General features: G+C 35.8%; 2 protein-coding genes across 2 annotated transcripts; both read right to left on the reverse strand.

Moving 5' to 3' along the window:
- Nucleotides 1-8,473: 8,473 nt before the first annotated feature.
- On the reverse strand, nt 8,474-11,859 carry LOC131003878 (pentatricopeptide repeat-containing protein At4g32430, mitochondrial-like). Its single transcript, XM_057930447.1, has 2 exons — nt 11,647-11,859; nt 8,474-11,578 (listed from the first exon to the last, which is right to left on the reverse strand). Exon 2 carries the CDS (start codon nt 11,503-11,505, stop codon nt 9,196-9,198), a length of 2,310 nt encoding a protein of 769 aa, XP_057786430.1. The 5' UTR covers nt 11,506-11,578; nt 11,647-11,859; the 3' UTR covers nt 8,474-9,195.
- A 3,743-nt stretch (nt 11,860-15,602) lies between these two features.
- On the reverse strand, nt 15,603-21,165 carry LOC131003867 (high mobility group B protein 9-like). The gene is made up of 7 exons (XM_057930419.1): nt 21,053-21,165; nt 19,355-19,547; nt 18,462-18,540; nt 17,712-17,874; nt 17,503-17,634; nt 16,412-16,794; nt 15,603-16,323 (listed from the first exon to the last, which is right to left on the reverse strand). The coding sequence occupies exons 2-7, from the start codon at nt 19,516-19,518 to the stop codon at nt 15,835-15,837; spliced, it is 1,410 nt and encodes a 469-aa protein (XP_057786402.1). The 5' UTR covers nt 19,519-19,547; nt 21,053-21,165; the 3' UTR covers nt 15,603-15,834.
- Between the last annotated feature and the right edge of the window lie 372 nt (nt 21,166-21,537).

A 21,537-nucleotide genomic window follows, 5' to 3' on the forward strand; every position in this document is an offset into this window, starting at 1 on the left:
CCAAAAAATTCAACCTCATCATCATAAGTTGTTGTCCACATGTTTCATATTCAAAAAACCATCATAGCTTAGATATGATTATCTGTTATAAAAAAAAACAAACAAAAGAAAACAACCCAAAGCTCTAGCAAAACCCAAATTCTAAATGTGATTTCAACTAGTGGTTGTTGATCCAACAGTTGAGATAACATTCTGTCCTCTTGGACTTCTTCTGAGGACTGGTTCTTGCTCCACAGCCACTGTTTTTCCTCTTGGAGCTTTGAATGGTTTTCTTTGGTGTTTCTTGCCCTTCACTGTGACTCCAGTTTAGCTCTGTTTGGTATAGGGAACCTTGTATTGGGATCTGCCTCCTTTTGTGTGCCTTCATCGATCACAACTAATTGTGACCCTCCAGGCTGTGTGAACAATGAAACAACACTCATTTAAGTTTGTTGAAATCATGAAATTCAGTGCTAAAATTGGTCTTTTGTTGAAACTTACATTTAGTATCTGCTTTCCTATCTCCATGTTCACATATAGACCAACTCCAGTCACTGAACCTCTCTTCTTCTTGGCAAGCTTTGTGGATGTTGAATCATGTGATTGGTTTTGTAAGTAAACAAAGTAAGTTGATATGACTAAGCATGATAAACAAAGAATATAAGTTAAATAAGTTTATACCTGTGTAGGCCGTTTAGGGCAGTCGTGTTTCTTGTGGCTTGCACTTCCACAAATACTGCAGTGCTATGTTTTACCAATCCTTGATAGCTTGTGTTTCAATTTCGGCTCATTTGGAGCTCTTACCCTGTTATTCTTGGGCCTTCCTATCTTCTTCTCAACCGGTGGAGGCTCAATGCAATCTTTAAATTGTGGATCCCAAAACTTGTACGTACCCAGGGATTGGCTGTATAGCATGCTCATAAGTTTTCCTATACATGGAGCTATGGTACCAATTGCTCATCACAGATAAGGGGTCCAACTGACTAGAGTTTAAGGCAGCAATGGCATGAGGGCAAGGGATACCACTCAAATCCCACATCCTACAACTGCACTTCTTAGTATCTACAAATACTATGTGCTTGTCTTCTCCCTCTTCAACCTCATATCCGTAGTAACCATTCCAAAGAACATTACAATCCATAGAAGCTACCTTGTTTGCCTCAAACAGTTTCATTGCCTTAGGACACCATTCAGTTTTCCAATGATCAACAAGGACCTTCCTATCCCTTATCTTACTCATTACTATCATCCTAATATCTTCTAGCATTGAAATGATTGGCTTATGTCTAGCATCAAAAATACTTGAATTGAAAGACTCACTGATGTTGTTGTCTACCATATATGTGGAACACCTTGTGCTTTGATAAGCTCTGCACCAATTTTCAGTACGATAGTGGAATAGGTCCTCAGCTGCCTTCTTGTTTATGGCAGAAATCTTGGCTAGATTGAACTTGAACTCTTGCTGGAAAGAGCTCCATGCAGTAGTCCAAAACTGTTTCTTTAACTCCTCTCCTCTCCACTTCTTCCTCCAATTAGCATAAATATGCCTCGCACACCACCTATGTTCAGCTGCAGGAGTCACTTCCTTTACAGCCTCCATCAACCCCTAAACATAATTTCAATAATTAGATGACATTTCAATAATCAAACAGAAAAGCATTGCAAATAATTTGAAAGTCATACCTTTTGCATATCTGACATTAATGTCACTTCATCACCTGTTCCAAGGTTGAGCTCCTGCCTCAACCACATTAGAAACCACCTCCAGTTATTCTTGTTCTCTTTGTTTACAACTGCCCAAGCAATGGGCACAATTCCATCATTCCCATCCTTTTCTACTGCTATCAACAGACACTCAAATGTCTTACCTTTCAAATGGCAACTATAAAGAGAGATTATTGGCCTACAACCCCCTAGCCAGTTCAACCTACAAGGTTCTAGCACGACAAATATTCTCTTAAAAACTCTTCTTTGGTTCTGGAGATGCTCGATGGACAGTTGGAGTTCCATCTTACTCCCAAGCATACATTCCTTAACAATGTTACAATAGGCAACCCGCCTATTGAACTCATCTTTGTAGCTACCCTCAAGCTTGCATATTATCTCTTTCATTGCCCTTTTACACTTGTGTAAACTAACATGAAGCTTCAAATGGTCTTTAACATGACCTTGCATATCCTTAGAAGTAAACCTAGGATTTCTGTAGATTGCCTCTTTAAAGTATTTGGCCAAGTATGATTGGCTAGCACTAGGGACTTCCCTTTGTTTGCAACATGTATGGTCTGCAATTAGGGTCTTGATAGCTAAAACTACAATATCCCCATCAATAGAGACATGCATCAGAAATTGACACTCTTGGTCATTAATGCAAACCTCACCCTGCTCTCCCTCTTCAACCTCAGCCTCCTCTCTCTCTTCTACCCCACCATTAGTGCTCTGAACTCCCTTATCCTCACCAGTAATCTGAACCCCATGTTTACCCTCTAAATCACTATCTTCATTCCCTTCTAAAAACATCTCAAGTGGTACAAAAGTAGGCATAGGATCAACGTCATGAACTGCATAAAACTCAATCTATCCATGGCCAAGTAATTCTAGGTAATCAAGAACTTTATGACACTGGATATGATTTCTTAGGGGAACTAGACCCTTATCTATGGTATAGTCTATTAGTCTTCATTTGTGGTGAATTATAAATGAACAGGTGGGGAATTAATCGGTGAATTATCGTTGAATTATAAGTTATACCTAGTGTTGGATCGAAAAAAGTGAGAGAGAATAGCTAGGTTGCTGAGAGCACAAATGAGATTGCTGTAGTTAGTGTTGCCAAGGGCCGACCGAAACCGGCGGTTCGACCCTGAACCGGCCCGCCGGTCAACGGTTCTGGCCCGGACCATTGACCAACGGGCCGGTTCAGGGCCGAACCGCCAGTTATCCGGGCCGGTTAAGGTTCATAGGGTTGCCAACCCTGAACTGCCGGTCCGGCCCGCCGGTTCGGCCCTGAACCGCCGGGCCCGGCCAATTTTTTTTTTTTTTTTTTTAATTTTATATTCAAATCCTAATAATTTTAACTAAATGTAGTTTCACTATTTATAGTGTACTACACATGGTAGAAAATCCTACATTTTTCAATGTGGGATAATGTAGCTTCACTATTTATAGTGTACCACACATGGTAGAGAATCCTACATTTTTCTATGTGGGATAATGTAGCTTCACTATCTATAATGTACTACGCATTATAAAGAATCCTACATTTTTCAATGTGGGATCACTCAACCTAACTTATAAATATATAACTTATATTCATGTAATAACTTATAACTTCTAAATATATAACTTATAAATATGTAACTTATAACTTATAAGGTCTAGGGATCAATTAGTTAGTATTAGTTAGTTTACTTATTCAATTTTAAAGATTATGTAATTTGTATCCTTGTAATATTCTTTTGGTACGTAGAATAAATTCAATAAAGATATCTATTTTTATGAATTCATTTGAATTTTTGGTTCTCAATGTGTTAATTATTTTTCCTTTATTTTATTTCAATTCAATTCTCATGTAATATATTATAACTTATAACTTATAAATATATAACTTATAACTTATAATTTATAAATATATAACTTATAACTTATAACTTAGAAATATACCTGGCACCATCAATTGACATATGTATGCCTTTGATAACGTGTCTTAGTTATATACTTATATCAAACATTTGAAAACATATATTTTTTGTAATAGAGAGTCAATTGATTAATTTTATGTTACTTTTCATCGTTGATTCTTGACTCCCTTTTATGAACACTCTATAGAAAAATTAATTAATCATTAATTGAGGGCCTAAAAAAATACTAATTGATTTTGATTACTAATATTTTTTTGAGGGCCTAAAAAATATTAAAATTATCCCACATTGAAAAATGTAGGATTCTCTACAATGTGTAGTACACTATAAATAGGAAGCTACATTAAGTTGAAATTATCCCACATTGAAAAATGTAGGATTCTCTACAATGTGTAGTACACTATAAATAGTGAAGCTACATTAAGTTGAAATTATCCCACATTGAAAAATGTAGGATTCTCTACAATGTGTAGTACACTATAAATAGTGAAGATACATTAAGTTGAAATTATCCCACATTGAAAAATGTAGGATTTTCTACAATGTGTAGTACACTATAAATAGAGAACCTACATTTGATTAAAATTAAAATATTATTTAAGTTGAGTAATTTCAAAATTTTTCAAAAAAAAAAAAAAAAAAAAGAGGAAAAGCCCGAGAACCGCCGGTTTTTGGCCCGGAACCGCCGGTTCAGGGTCCGAAAACCGGCCCTTCAAATTTTAGGCGGGCCGGTTCAGGTTCACGAATTTTTCGAACCTGAACCGCCGGTTCGGGCCCGGAACCGGCGGCAGCCCTAGCTGTAGTATTCAAAAGTAATGAGAACGTATGTTACAGAGTGCGTGTACATGGCTATTTATAGATTACATGCTAGGGGTAAAATAGTAATTTTGCCTCTAAGAACATGCTCCCCGCGTGGTCGAGGGCATAATGGTAAAGTCGTCCAAAGACGGTCGATTTCTCTGCTCTAGCGTATGAACAAATCATCCTTCTGTTCCTTGGTGACTTCTCTGGCGAGAGCCATTCCTCTGGCGAGAGCCATTCCTCTGACAAGGGCCATTCCTCTGACGAGGACCATTCCTCTGGCGGGAACCATTTCTCTGATGATGTTCGTTCCTCTGGCGAGGTCCGTTCCTCTGACTCTGGTGATTCCCTTGTTCGCGTTCATTCCTCTGCTCCGCATATATTGCTCATCATCAATCTGCCGCGAAGCTAGTTTAGGTTTAGAACCATAACATTCCTCAAATTCGGATACGATTCTTTCTAAAGTCATGTTTTCCAGTGTGGATTTAATTTCCTTATAGTTAAAACCATCATACATCCATTCACCATTCTCATCATCTTTTTTCCAAACACCCCACCAATTGAAAATAAACAAAAGTTCAGGATTCGACATGCTGCACAACAACATGAACAAACAAGAATATAACTTATGTTCTGCGTTCATGCATCAAATCAAAAACAACAAGAAAGCAACAAAATTCAGAATCCAACAGTACTTGCATGTTCTGTAAAAAAGAAAATGAAACAATGAAGATTAGCCATTACTTACCTATTTTCCAGAGTCTACTTTGATGAAAATTAGAACCACCGATCGAAATCGACAAAATCGCAACCAAACCTCTCTTCTTCTTCGTCGATTTACCCTCTGAAACTTTGAGTTTTCGAATGGAATGAAAGAAACTCTTCGTCTTCTCTATTTGCATAGAAACCCGCGCATTGTGGTTGGGGTGGGGCCCACCGAAAATAAAAAAATAAAAAAAATTAAGTGAACGGCGTTAAACGCCCGTTTCACCCTAGGACCTAATTGCACCCTTCTTCGGGGACTTTGGGGAGGTCAACGCGCTTTGACCGACTATAGGGGGCTAAAAGCTCTAGGGGGTGTAGTTCAGGGGAGAATCTGCACCTTCACCCTTATTTATATAATTTATTAAATATATATACATATATTGGGTGCGGTGGCTGGCCTCAGGCGGCACTTCCTTATTCTTCTTCACCGGCGATAGTGACCGCCGTCGGTAGCCGCCTCTTCTCTCTCTGACGTTCTTCACCGGAGATAAACGCCACTGCATGCCCAGCTCCCCCGACGAATGGAGAGCCACTGTCGGATCTCCATTTTCCCTCTCTGAAAACCCTAGCCCAAACCATGACAACTCTCCCACCCTTCTCTCGACTCCGACAGCTGTAGTGGCCGGTGAGGCCAGCCACTGCACCCAGGACCGTCTCTCCCTCTCTGGCTCAGTGGTAGACACCGCTGCCCGATTTACAGACGACGACACCGCCTCACTCCTGCATTCGTGCCACCGCCATCGATGCCACAACAGTCGGACGGACTGGACGACCATCGCCAACCATTTCTCTCCCTTCGCCAGACGGACAACAAGATCGTGCCACCGCCAGCGAAGGAGGTCAGAGAGAGAAGAGCGGCGACCGACGGCGGTCGCTGTCGCCGGTGAAGAAGAAGAAGAAGGAAGCGCCGTCTGAGGCCAGCCACAGCACCTAGGACCAAATTCCCCCTATCGATAGGTAGGGGTCTGTCTTAATTAAAAGTAAAAAAAAATTATTTAATCTAACGGTGTTAACGTCCGTTAAGTGGCGGGGGGAAATTGGTTCGATTTTGCCACGTTGAGGTAGTAAATAGCGCTTACCCTGACTATAGGGTCCTGTACGCGATAGGAACGCCATCGATAGTGGGAAATTTGGTATTTAACCCTATATTAATATGAATATACATTTGTGCCAACAAATATATATCTTATACTGATTGAAAATATTTGTATTATGAAATGTAAACTTAATTTTCTTAAATTAAATTTTAAATTTCTTAGTATTTTGTACTTTTTAATTAATAATATGAAAAGTAATACTTATTTTCAATGAAAGTAAACATTACGTCTAGAAAATGTAATACTTATCATGTATAAAAATAGTCATTTATTTGATATTCTAAACTCAATGAATACTTTATATTGAATGAAATGTAAATATTATATTATTATAAGTATACATTTGTGCTAAAAAATGTATATTTTATACTTATTAAAAGTAAATATTCCTATTAGAGTTTAGGTTTTAGTGTTTAGGGTTTAGCATTCAGGGTTTAGGGTTTAGAAAATATAATATTTTATATTAAATGAAGATAAATACTTATATTAACATAAGTCTACATTGGTGCTAACAAATGTATATTTTATACTTATTAAATAACGTAGAAATAAATAAAATAAAAAAATAATCAAATAATTATTCATGCAATCATTGTTGTAAGAATAAGTAATTATTGAAATAATGAAAAGTAACGCTTCAAAAACATTACTTTTCTTTTTATGAATAATTACTTTTTGTCATAATAATAATTACTTTGGAATAATGTAAAAATAAAAAAATACAAACAAAACAAAATAAAATAGAAAAATAAAAAAAATACAAATATAGAAGAATAAAATATATAAAGAAAAACAAATAATAAATAAAACAGAAAAAGTAAACACCAAAAAAATGCACATAATAAAGAAAACAGGAAATAAAAAGCAAAAGAAACAAACAGATGGGGGAAGTAGGAATCGAACTCCTAATCTTAGACAGAAACTAAAACTTAAGGTGTAGGACCAACCATTGAACCACACCTTTCCTTGTGCTTTTATTTGTCACAACAATAATTTAACCGTTCTATTCGGGTCGGGTCAAGACGAACCCAACCCGACCGAATAGGATGCGGGCAGCCGCACCCAATACCTACCCATTATGTATATATTAATGAGTAAAATTTTGACGTAGTCAAAATGAAGTATAAAACATAATTTATGGCCACACATTGAAAAAACATAAAATTTGGCATTTTTTATTGATTTGAACGTTTTTACACTTAATGAGGCGGACCGGGTAGGATCAGGCGCGCGGGTCGCGTGCCGGGTCGGGTTAGACACTTATGGCACTATTAGTGCCATAAGTACCAAGATTTTACTTTGGTTTTATTTACGGCCAAGTAAAATGGTCATTTTGGCACTTATGGCACTAATAGTGTCATACGTGCAACAGAAACAACAGTAATATAATCAAGAAATCATAAATGGATCATCTAAACCCTAAATGGATAATCTAAACCCTAAATCGAACATCTAAACCCTAAATGGATAATGTAAACCCTAAATGGAACATCTAAACCCTACGGGTAAGTGTTTAAAATGATTTTTTTGGCACTTATGGCACTATTAGTGCCATAAGTGCCAACGAAAATCCAAAATAAAACAAAGTAATAAAATGATGTGTATGACACTTATGGCACTAATAGTGCCATACGCGCAGCGGGCGTTGGCTTTTCCCCGCGAGCGCGCAACTCACCCATTAGCTTCCAGCGGCCGCGCAATCATCCAGCTGTCGCGCAATCACCCCAACGGACGAGTAAAAAAGGCAAATTAGACATACCACCTAATAAATGGCCATATTTCGATGTTTTAAGATTAGGGGCCAAAAATTGATTTTCAATATTCATTATGGCCATTTAACTACATTCTTTCTATATTAATTACTTGGTTAAATGATTGAATGGTTGTGTGAGTCACTAGAAAGGGTCCTAGTAACAGAAATGAAGACATCTACTGCAAAGAAGATCAGCTCATAGTATTTTCAGAAGAAACTTTTCCCCGACATCGATCCTTAATTCCTCAATCGACTGAACTAGAGAGATATAGCATCAAATTGAGATCTCTCAGCGCCAATAAAATTGTTACAAGGCAAAAGATAAGATATTACAGACTTTGTAGCCATATTCAAGTCCAACCCTGAGAATATTAGAAACTTAACAATAATATTCATTCCTCCTGCCTATTTATTATGAGAGATAACAAGATGAATTATCAATATAAACGTACGACTCAAATCATGATCTTACTTATTCATTTGAACTCTGAGTGCATGGCCAAAGAAGTGATGAATACAACCTTCTCACCCTAAAATACAAATATAATGAAATGTTGATGTGCAGGTTTACAACCAAGCAAAAAACAAACTAAAAGATGGTAATATCCAAGGCCATCAAGCAGTCAAAGTAATATATGCTTGACGAGAAGCCAAGATTTTCTCATCAGACTCTCATTGCTTGAACCACAATTATGGTCATCTCCCATACAAGTAATACAAGAAAGACTTTAAAAGATTTTGTGATTGAATGTGAGTCAATTTGGTAAGAATATTGGAGTACTCGACAAAATGCTACCACTGATATTGTAACATGTCCTGCTAAGTGAACACCTTCACTGTCACTAAAGACCTTCACATACAATAAATAAGTTACTGTAGGAAACCAGACGTGTAAGGGGATGTTAAGGTCAAAAGCATGCCCCTGCTTCATTAGTAAATTGCTCCCTAAAGTGTGGTGAATAATAATGCTCGGCCGGAGGATGCAAGTGATGATTTATTCTTCTCTTATATACTAGTAATATACCTGATTAGGTAGCATACTATTCCTTGTGTATTGTTCCAAAGAAGCTCATCCCCAATCAGTGAGTAGAAAATCTAATACCACAAATTTCAATAATCCTTCCTTTTACATTCTTAGTATGAATAACTGATATATCTGTTAATGTTATATGAACATCTCATAGCGTCTTGTTCTTCGTTTCATCTCTGATCCTAGCAAGTCAGCCATTTCATAGATTTCTTTAGACAGACGATGTGACTTGTCTCCAGATGAAAATCCATGCATATCAATTGAGTTGTCAATGTTGCCTACATCTGCCCAACTAAATCCTACTTCTTTGATCACTTTTCTCTGTCTCATCATTGTCCTAATTTTCGCAACCTTTTCCCACTTCCCCTTCTCAGCGAACAAGTTAGACATAAGAACGTAAGAACCCGATTCACTAGGCTCCATTTCAATCAAAGTATCAGCAACCCTAGTTGCCATCTCTACATCTCCATAAATCCTACAAGCCCCAAGTAGGCTTTGTAGGACAGATATTCCAGGTCCTCCCGGGATCTGGCTCAGAAGTTCTTCAGCTTCTTTCAGCTTCCCTGCCCGACCCAACATATCCACAATACAAGAATAATGCTCAGCTGACGGTTCCACAGAATGATCATAAATCATTGAATCAAAAATTTCACGTCCTACATCAACCATCCCATTGCGACTGCATGATGTCAAAATGGAAAGAAATGTAATGGAGTCAGGCCTAACGCCTTCCATCTCCATTGCCTTAAAATACTTCATCACTTTTTCGTAGTCCCCATGCCTTGAGTAGGCAGAGATTATAGTTGTCCAAGCAACTTGGGTTTTCTTTGTCAACTCAAAAAATATCTTCTCAGATTCAACAATGCTCCCCCGTTTTGCATACATGTCAAGAAGTGCACCAGAGACGATTGGATCACTATCCAATCCAAGTTTCTTCATAAAGCCATGGCATCGTTGGCCCTGCCTAAGAGAAATCGATTCAGATGAAGCTATTGCATGTAAGACAGCACCAAATGTATAAGGGTTTGGTGTTAATTCTTTAGAAGCTGTCGAGAATACTTGTAAAGCTCTCTGGTACATGCCATTCAGAGAATAAGCAGATATTAGAGAATTCCATGATATGATTTCTCTAGCATCAATCTGCTCAAAAACCTTAATGCAGTCTTCTATCATCTGAAACTTGCCATACATGGTTATGAAACTATTTGCCACACTAGTTTCGGAAAGGAAGTTTGACTTCATACAGAACGCATGCACCATTAAGCCTTCTTGCATCATATTGTGTTTTGTTATCGCATGAATCAACCCAATGAATGTAACATCATTCGGCCATATTTCATCTTGCATCATCTCCTTGAATAACTTCATAGCATCCTCTTCATCTATAGAGATCATTGTTGTCCAAGACACTACATTACGGTCAATAATATTCTCAAAGACAACTACTGCATCTTCAACAGTTTCGCATTTAGAATACATAGACATGAGAACATTACAAACCTTGACATGATTACCGTATCCTCTTTTCACTGACAAAGCATGTACCTGCCTACCAAAATCGAGGTTTCTCTCATGACCACAAGCTGCAACCACACTTGTAAATGAGACATGATCAAGCTTGAAGCCTTCCATCACCATCTCAACAAATCCCTTAATGACTCCAAATCCATTATTGCCCTCCTGAGCATAGCCGGAAAGAATAGCGTTCCATGAAACCAAATCTTTGTGGGGCATTTCACTGAATACCCTTTTAGCATCATCAACTTTTCCACATTTCGAATACAATGTAATTAGCGCATTCCCAGTAAAATTCTCCGTCTCAAAACCTAACTTCGAAACAAGACAATGCAATTGAAACCCGAAATCAAATTTCTCACCATCTGCACAATGGGCAAGAGCACTAGTAAAAGTTCTCGAATCAAAAGCAATCCCAGCTGAATACATCTCACGAGCAAAAAGGAGTGCACTTTCGTTGTCTTCAAACCCTGATAGCACTGTATTGTAAGAAACACTATCAGGGTTCTTCAAATTCCCAAAAATACACAAAGCCGTCCGCAAATTCCACGACTTACAGTACATGTTCATCAAAGAATTACACACAGAAACACTGGCCATAAAACCAGAAACCACTGCAAAACCATGGATTTGACGCCCAATTCTTGGGTGCCCAACACAAGCCTTCGAAGCAAGCGCGAGCGCAACTTCATTAACTACGGAAAGATCCGCCTGTAGATGATTCTTGAAAACATAAAGTGCTTCGCACTTGCGGTTTTGGTTCATGAGATTGAGCATGAAACGGTGAACAGAGACATTTGGTCGGCTTGGTATTTCGTCGAGCACGTGGTGCCCATGGAAATATGAGGACGGCAGCTTGAAATATCTTGGGCGTTTTATGAGTTGTTTCTGAAGGATTTGAAGTTGAGGAGTTATCGTTAGATTCTTCATCTACAGCTACAAAAGCGTCGGATTGCTGGGGGCATGTTATGAGCTGGGAGTTTGGCTCTCTTCGAATTCGAGTCTGGAACATTACTTGGTGTTAAATTGTTTATTCTATTTCAAGTTGAGGAAATGATTTGAGTTAATTACCTGCCGTTGCCGTATTGCGACTGCTGTGCTGCCTGTGACTTTCCAGAGCGAGGCAGCGTTGCGACGGCGACGGTGACGGTGGCGGAGTAGCAGACTTGTGTGGTTTTCTGATTCAATATTTGGGAGTTGGGACACGGCGGTTCACATTGCTACTCACAGTCACAATGGCAGTCTGTCTCGGCTCCCATTCTTTTGAGTTCGTCTCCTCAAGTGCATGAAAAAAAAAATGCTGGGTGTGTGGGTTGGCCCCAATTGTTAAATTTTTTTATTCAATATTATTAATTTATTTAAAAAAAAAAACGTCGAGTTGGGACTGAGACAGATCGTGGATTGATTTTAGAAACAATATAATTGTAAGGGTTGAATTGCATGATCCTTTTGAAGAAGAAAACAGAATATTTAACTACTAATTGAAAAAACAAAACGCTTTTAAAATAACCATTTTGAATAAGAAAACCCAATATTTGACCACTAATTGAAAAAATACAAAATCTGGTCATTTATTACGTGTAAAGATTGTTTTGCTCTTAATTAAGGCGGACGAAATTCGAGTCGAATTCGAGTTTGCGCGCGAGTTAGACACATATGACACTATTATGGCTATAAGTACCATTAGTGCCAGCCGAAAAAAAAAATATATAAAAAAAATCTAAGTATATGGCACAAATGACACTAACTATAAGTACCATTAGTGCAACACTACATAAAAGTGTATATGACACTAATGACGCTAATATGACCATAAGTACCATTCCTACAATACACTAAATGGAGAATTTAAACCCTAAATGAATAATCTAAACCTTAAATGGAGAATTTAAACCCTAAATGATAATCTAAACCATACGAGAAAGTGTTCAAAATGATCATATAATTGTATCCATCTAAATAATATCAGCACACATGTATATATGGCACTAATGGCACTAATATGACCATAAGTATCATTTGTATGACACTAGTGATACTAATATGGTCATAAGTATCATTCGTGCAGCACTTAGTATATGGCACTAATAGTGTCATGTGTACCTAACCTGCGCACAAACTCGAATCCGACCTAAATCTTGTCCGCCCTAATTAAGGGTAAAACAGTCCTAAAACATAAAAAATGGTCAGATTTTATATTTTTTCTAGAAACAATATTCTCGTATGACCATTTTATAAAAAGAAACATAATATTTAGCCACTAATTGAAAAACACAAAATTTGACTATTTTTTACGTTTTATGACTGTTTTGCCCTTAATTAGGGCGGACCAGATTCGAATTCGGATTTTTGTGTGGGTTAAGCACACATGACACTATTAATGTCATTAGTGTCATATACTAAATGCTGCACGAATGGTACTTAACTACTTATGGCATATTAGTGTTATTAGTGCCATACGAATGATATTTATGGTCATATTAGTGTCATCAGTGTCATATGCATATGTGCTTATATTATTTAGATGAGTACAATTATATGATCATTTTGAACATTTTCCCGTAGGGTTTAGATTATCCATTTAAAGTTTAGATTCTGCATTTAGTGTACTGCACGAATGGTACTTATGGCCATATTAGTGCCATATACTTGGATTTTGTTTTTTCGATTGGCATATGTGCCTAACCCGCGTGCAAACCTGAATTTGATCCGAATTCGGTCCGCCCTAATTAAGGGCAAAACAGTCTTTACACGTAATAAATAACCAGATTTTATGCATTTTCAATTAATGGCCAAATATTATGTTTTCTTCTTCGAAATGACTATTCCAAAAGTGCTCTCATATTTCTATCCATTTATATTATGTTTTCGAAGCATTAACAATAAGAGCTAGCTAAAATATTTTATCCATTTATTTGTCCTACTTCAAATAATAATTGAAAATTAACACAATAAATTCTATATTTTTTTATTTTTTATTTTGAATTGGACAAAATATTCTATCTTAAATTATCTAAACTCGTATTATTCTTAAGATTTTACAAATCTAATATTATTATTCTAATTTACTACCACGAGATGGAGTTTTGGGTAAAAAGTTTAAAGTAAAATATATAGCCTATATCAAAAAATCGATAGTGTTTGTAAAACGAAATAGAGGAATCGACGAAAGTATTAAGTATAAATAAATTAATGATAAACTCTAGTTATTTCTTATAATTAATCTTCAAAAATTTAAATAAAATAAAACTTGGAATAACAAAAATTTGGAATTGTAATTGTGGATTGAGGCATTAATGTCAATAATTACAAAATTAATGACTTATTTGTACCTAAAAACTTTAGGAGTTTAAGCCTATATTCCATCTGTTCCATTTTAATAGACTCGTTTTTCTTTTTGTGACGTCTCATTAAAATAAATTAATTTTCTATTTTAAATAAAAAAAATATTTGATTGGTATGGACTACACACCACTTTCCTCCTAAAAAGTAAATTTCTTAATCTTTGTGCCAAAAAGAAGTGAATCTATTAGAGCATCTCCAATGGTACACCAAATCTCATTTTGGTGTACCAAAACCTCTTCAATGGTACTCTAAACTCAAACCCAAAATGGGTTTGGAGCCACCATATAAATAGTATTACACCAAATTTGGTGTTGCACTATTCACTACACCAAATCACTTTATTGAGTTCTATAAATTGCAAACTAACCCCTCTTTTTTGGTGAATATTGAGTTCTATAAATTGTAGCATCTTTTTCTTATTTAATAATAATAATAATTTGGTTGAATAATTTGAATATTTGAATAATTAAATTTATAAGTTAGAGAGTGAATTATGAGGTAGAGAGAGAAAATCTTAGTTAGATAGAAAATTGTGGGCAAAATTGAAATGATTTATGATAAAAATACAAATCATAGTTAAATTATTTTTGTAAAATGATTGTTGCTTATAAAATAATGATAAAATAAATTGAGGTAGATGAACTTATTTTTTAAAGAGGTTATAAGTTCACAGAGCTTATTTTTATAACTTACTAGCATTTGCATCCCGTGCAATGCATGGAAAACGTTTTTATATTTATATATTAATATAAAATCGATACCAACTCAATTATCATATGTATAAATATAATAAAAAATAATAATTTTAACTGAATATATTTAAGTTGAATATTGAAAAAATATATATATTTTTAAATTCACAACATTAAAAATAGATATTATGAAAAGGCAAAAATAATAAGTTAACAAAATAGAAATAAAAAAAACTTAAAAAATAGATTTATTCAAAAAAAGAGAGAGGAGAGAGATTTTTTTTTAAAAAATAATCTTTAAATAAATATAACTTTTATATTTTAAATTAAATATGTATATAAAATATGTCAAATTAAAGCTCTTATCGTAATCTTTAATTTGATATGCATATTAAATATTTTATAGTCGAATTTTAAATTTTAGAAAGAAATTAAAACAAAAAAAAATAAGAAGATACAGTAAAAGGAAATAAAAAGAAAAAATATAGTTTACAAATACACTTTCAATTTTATTATAACTATAAAATTGCTATTCAATTTTAAAATTAATTTTAAATTGGGAGCTACCTTTTTAATATAGTATATATAAGCTATTACTGAACATATTTTATTAAACACTTAAATAATTTACAAACTCGTAAATACTCCTTATAAGCTGCATGTACGTTCAACCAAACACGTCTTAATCTTTTCAATATTTTCCCGAAATATTAAAAGTATATTTAACTCTTATGTATATAAGCTTGGTCAAACACCCACTTAATCTTTTCAATATTATCACGAAACATTAAAAGTATATTCGACTCCTTTCCTAATAAAGAATGAAATTCAATTGAAAACAAAAATGAAAATTGCAGTCGTTACTCGTAATTAGGTTTCTGCATTAAAAAAATGATACAAGAACGAAATATGACATTAACCCAACACTAACAAAATTTGTTAAGACCAAATATGTGGCTCCTGTGATTCTGCATGCAGCAGCAAGTAAACCAACTTCTCAGTTCCTTGAAAACGATTCAAATCAAACAAAAAGCAAAATTCAAGAAACGCAGAAACTAGAGAGAGAAGAAGAAACATGGGAGAGAGAAATGATCTATTAATACTATCAATCATACTACTAACAAAATGAGACTTCCCAAACAACAAGTTCTACTTTTTGACATGGTATATAAGAAAAGAAACTACTATACTGAGAATTAATTTATCTCCTGCAGCAGAAAATCTACATGTCTGCAACTGATTCATTACCAATACTAGGTGGCTGCAGCAGTTCTATCCCTTCAACAGGAACCGATATCCCATCTTCAGACAACATCTTACCTTGATCCACCACGCCGGAGCTCTTCTCCTCGCCATCCGGCCTCGTCTGCAGATCGAAAGCCTCATCGGCCACAACCTCAATGTCCACATTCTTCAGCTGCGTCTCTGCCTGCGAGCACTCACCACAATTCGAGTCCTTGTCGCCACCACTCTCAAACCCTTCCATGTTGCTCTTGTCCGAGCTCGCCTCATGCTCTTCGTTGCATGCAGATGCAGAGGGGGCCGCAGCCCCCTCAAACGCCACCACATTGCTGTTGAGATCAGCCAGGCTCACTTGGGGCACGGGTGCTGCCGTGCCCGTCGTGATCTGCCCCGTTCGCAAACTCTCCCGATACACCTCCATCTCCATCTTGTACCGTTCCTTGTCTTTGAGCGCCTTTTCTTGATAAACCTAATGTTTTTTTTTTTCATGCAAATTGAATCAAGAATGCATGATGATAATAACATTTGAAAACAGCATGAAAAGGTTTTGTGCTTACTGCTCTTTCGGGTTCTTGCAGCTTATTCCATGATTCCCCGATGATCCTACTTATCTCTCTATCCTTGCCATGGTAGTGTGGCTTGAGCCTTGCATGCTGCTCCGCGAAGAAGAAGTTGTAGCCGCTTCTGTTAGGCTTCGGATGGGCGGGATCCCTCTTTCTGATCTCGGATTTCTTCCTCCGCTTGCGACGTGGAGCTCCTGATTTTAGTGATGGATTGTTGATGTGTGTTTGAATCATTTGATTCTCACTATTTGGGACTTGATAGAGAACTCCCTTAAACTCCTCCAATCCAATTTTCACGGTGATGAGATATCCACTCTCGAATTTGCCATCGATCACACCACACACAGGAGAACCGGCTGCTGATGGTGTTAATGATACTGCAAAATTGAACAACAGATGAGAATTCATTTGCGAGATATTGAAGTGCAGCTCCAAGCATCAATTTTGAAGGCGTGTTAGTTAATCCAAAAAAAGTTACAAGTTTATATGTTGTGGCAAAACTCTTATGGACTAATACAATAGGCAGTTGTTAACCATTAGTGTTGACCTAATACTTAAACCTATCACGATTTATATCTATTTCTATCATCAGCTATCGACTTTGACCATTTAATACTTCAGATACATCAAACTAATGCAAATCATCCTTGTGCCACATACAAATAAAAAGATCAAGCATAGCTTGGGATGTAGCAATAATTTGTGATAGAATTGAATATTAGAAAAAGTATAAAACTTTAGATTTTGTAATAATTTGTGATAGAATGAACTTTGAAGATGTATTAGTCAATCCAGAAAAAGTATAAATGTTTAGATTTTGTAATATATTCTCTATATGTTTCCCTTAGAATAGCACGACTTTATCAATTGACACACAGAAATGGAAGAATAGAGTGGTCGAGAGCTACTAGTTTTGTCACAGTATTTATCAAGTAAGAAGGAATATATAGTGAGTAACAAATAAGATTACAGAATATAACATTGTTTACATTGAGATCTAAGATGAAATATTTACAAGCATTTGGCAAGAACTAGATAATGAAAATGCTCAAGAGTAGCCGGAGAGGATAAATGAGAGACAAAACCTTGAGGAATCAATGTTTCAGTGTTTGCTTTCTGTTGTGGTGAAGCTGAGTGTGTTCGTTGTGACACTGGCGTCACATACTCAGGGCATCCAAAGGGAGGAGGTGTGATCGGAGGCAAAGATTGCATAGCATCTGCAGAAGATGTATGCTTCATAAAATTAGGAGCATCGAGAAATATTTTACATAGTATCTTGCGGATCTTAACTCACCAGAAGCTGTAGGAGACCAATATTTCGCCTTAAAGAAGTAGATTTGTTCGTAGTGGTAAAGCAGCGAAACATAATACTTGCGAAGTATGAAAGAAGCGTTTGTGGCTGAGGATGGAAAGCTGAAAACTGCAGTGACTTCTTTCCATTTTTTTTCACTCATAATCTGCGTTTGATACGTTCAACAAGCAAAGACAAAGTAAAAACTTTTTCAATACTCATAAAATGAGCAAACCACAACGACAATCTATCATCAAGAACTGAGATCAAATCGAACCATTTTCATATAATTTAAGATCAGATATTCTTCCAAGATACAGAAGTATGCTTAGATCATCAAATTTCAAATATATGCCTTCCTATTCTAATATACCAGCATGCAGGCATGATACATATTCAATGTGTGTTTGTGTCGTGTGCGTGTGTCTCCACCGAGACGTTGCATTCAAACAAATACAGAAAGTCATTGTTACTATAAGCAGTAAGAATTAAGACTGTAACCACAAATCATCAAAGGAATAAGCAAGAAAAAACAAAGCATACCACCACTTTAACAACGAAAAAAACACGTTCAGGGTACAGTAGTCGGGTAGTTATTTGAAAATGAAACACAATCCTCAGTTTACCTATTAGCAGCATCACCACGACGAGATAGTAAAATTAAGTAAACAGAGAAGATAGCAGATGAAATGACATTAAAGTTAATACAAATGTGAAAGCAGAATGAAAATCAATCAAAGGAATCGGGCTAACCTTTGAAATGCCACCACGAGAAGTAGCTTCAACAAAGAGGCGATGCAAGTCCAAGTCCCTACCCCCTACGATCGGGACCCTGAATAAAGCAGTCATAGCTTGATTATTATGATGAAGTTCGAGCTTAATATTCAAGGAACTTTCTCAGGATTCAGAAGCTCCCAAAACATACTTCAATAAGAATTAACTTCATCCAAGTCTAGTAGTTCTTCATCATCACACTTTACTTCGACACTTGTTTTTACAACATGTTTTTACTTACGATCACATCATATCTTGTTAAGATGTAGTTGATGACACGTGGAGCATTCTTGAAGGCAACTTCAATAGTGATTAGGACAACGGATCGACTAGTCCAGTAGTCCTACCACATTCTCATCCACATCAAAGTATTCGTGTGTGAAACTGAGGCCGTTGGTGCATACCAAAGATATATATGGACAGTACAACAAACTCAGGATCATGCTATACATGCTTCATAAATAGTAGAGGAATACAATTTGCCTAGATGACATGCTTATCAAATAATTAAATAGCTAAGCTGCGAGAAATACAAGTTACATAAACAAGATTGATTCCATTCTGGCAGGGTTCAATGCTTTTCGAAACATATGGGAAAGTTCATCAGAATCTAGTTTCTGTAAATAAACACTATCTCTCTATCACAAAACTAGTTACGGCACAAAAAAGGCAAAGATAACCCTATCTAGCACATTAAGATGCAACCAAGAAAAAAAAAATTGCATCTATCTTTACTACCCTTAATTTGTGTGTTAAATTTGGACATAAATACATCGTTCCTCAATTTCCATCAACATATACCTCTGAAAAAATATTAAATGATATATTTATATATATATATATATATATATACATAAGTACGTATATCTTACATGAACTTAGTTCCCATGGAAATATGGAGCTTCTTCAAAGAATCCATAAAAAGGTCACGAGAGCACACTACATCCTCATATGTAGCCAATGGAGGTGGATATGGATGACAAGTGGAAGATGTCTGCTCCCCCCCACCTCCATCATCTCCTTGCTCAACCCTCATCTTCCTCTACTTCAACATTCAGTCCTTTTCTATTTTTGGAGAAAAAGATTAAAAATAAAAATAAAAAAGCAAAAATGGGATCATCAAAGAAAAGGGTTAGTATTCCCACATCAAAAAACATGAAATAATCATCGATATGACATGAGAAAGAAAATCCAAGCAAATGAGATATTATGTAGTAAATGAAACTGAGAAATGTGTTTTTTAAGCAAACAAAATAGTAAGAAAAAAATAAAAAAGGAGACAAAATTTAGAAGAAAGTTTGAACACATACAACCCAGTGTGAGAATCACTGGGAGCACAGAAAGGACAAAAGGGTCAAACCAAGTTTTTGTATATGGTTTTGAATAGTAACTAACCCCTTCTTGAATGATGAAATAACTCCCAGTAGCAAATCCCAAAGCCACAAAAGGGAAAATACAATTTGAAGTGAAAAAATTTAATGGCAATCTAGCTACTTTGTAGATTTGTAATTAGAGAAGAATCACCACTAGAAAATATCAGCAGCTGACACACTTTTTCATGCAATTGATTGATGATATTATAGTTTCCCAACTACTAACATATTTCAAGACCATTAAAGTTTAATCAGAAAGAACCTTGCTCTCAAACATAAATTATAGTAAATGCATCTGTAAAAAAACAATAATTAAACAAGTACTAAAATCACCAATATGTGCAGAAAGTTTTCAGGCCTAATACTTGTGAAAAATTTCATATAATTAAATACCTTTTGAGGGTGTAGCATTAAAGTATAGAAAATCCCCTCTCTCTCAAAATATGTGCGCATGCAAAAGCCTATAAATGAACTGGATATACTGCAGGTCTATATGGGCTATATAATCTTTGGCTGACATTCGAAGATATGACATGGGATTACTGTAATACACAGCGATGATAGTAAATTACTTAAGTACTTATTTGATATATTGCTTGCATCCAGAGGTCTATTCTATTCCTTCCAGCCCTTTTCTGCTGACACTGTCACAGATTCCCCAAATATAAATAAATCCTTTTTTCTCGAACACCTCCCAATATTCCAAGATCGACTTATATTCTACAAAATCTCCAACCCATGACGACGTTTCACTCACAAATCCTACTTTCTTTAACGTAATCTGCTACTGCAGCATTACACATATCTTAACAAGATTTATAATGTACTAGTATTAAAATAGATATTCAGGAAAATAAAACACACACAAGCGGGATTATGAAGAGTCGAAAACTCATCTTTGAGACAAACACAATCTTCAGATATTCTCTGCTTCTTCCTCTTGATTTATCAGAATTTGATCAGATTCTTGACTTAATCGCAAGAATCTGATCAAATTGCGAACATGGATATTTCAATGTGAAAATAATACAAAGCCAGGATTCATGAAAAAGATCTCATCTTGTAGATGAAATAGTAACACGAAAGTGATGGAGAATAGTATATAGTTTATTGGCTAATACTGCAGAAAGGTAAAAAAAATTATATTGGCAGGGAAAGGAATTATAGAAATGACATGAAGAGTGGCTGAATGTTTACCTTTTTCCATGTTTTTGCAATGTTTATTTTGTTGGTTTCTGGCTATTCTTTTTAATATATCTGTAAGTTTAGATTAATGATGATGATGGGTATATATCATATCTTGTGCAATCCTAGATATATATCTCTTTCATATACTAAATTTTAATTAGTGTGTAGATATAGGAAAATAACACGGGTTTTTTACCGCAATTTAATGGTTTTGATAGTATTTTATTTTCTTCTTTCCTTATTCTGAGAATGTTTCATCGACGGACTTCGTTATCTATGTATTCACGAATTTTAGCTTTATTCACATGCATGCTTGATGGTAGGGATGTCAATCGGGTCAGCCTACCGAAATTTCGGGCTACTCCTATCGGGTTCCGGGTTAATCGGGTGCTAGCTAATCGGGCTGAAGATTTTTTCGGATTGTAAATCTTCAACCTTAAGTCTAAACGTTCGGATTTCGGGCTAGCCCATCGGGCTAATCAAGTTAAAAGCGT

This window comes from Salvia miltiorrhiza, unplaced genomic scaffold (assembly GCF_028751815.1).
Source record: "Salvia miltiorrhiza cultivar Shanhuang (shh) unplaced genomic scaffold, IMPLAD_Smil_shh original_scaffold_282_1, whole genome shotgun sequence".
In the NCBI taxonomy this organism is placed as follows: Eukaryota; Viridiplantae; Streptophyta; class Magnoliopsida; order Lamiales; family Lamiaceae; genus Salvia; species Salvia miltiorrhiza.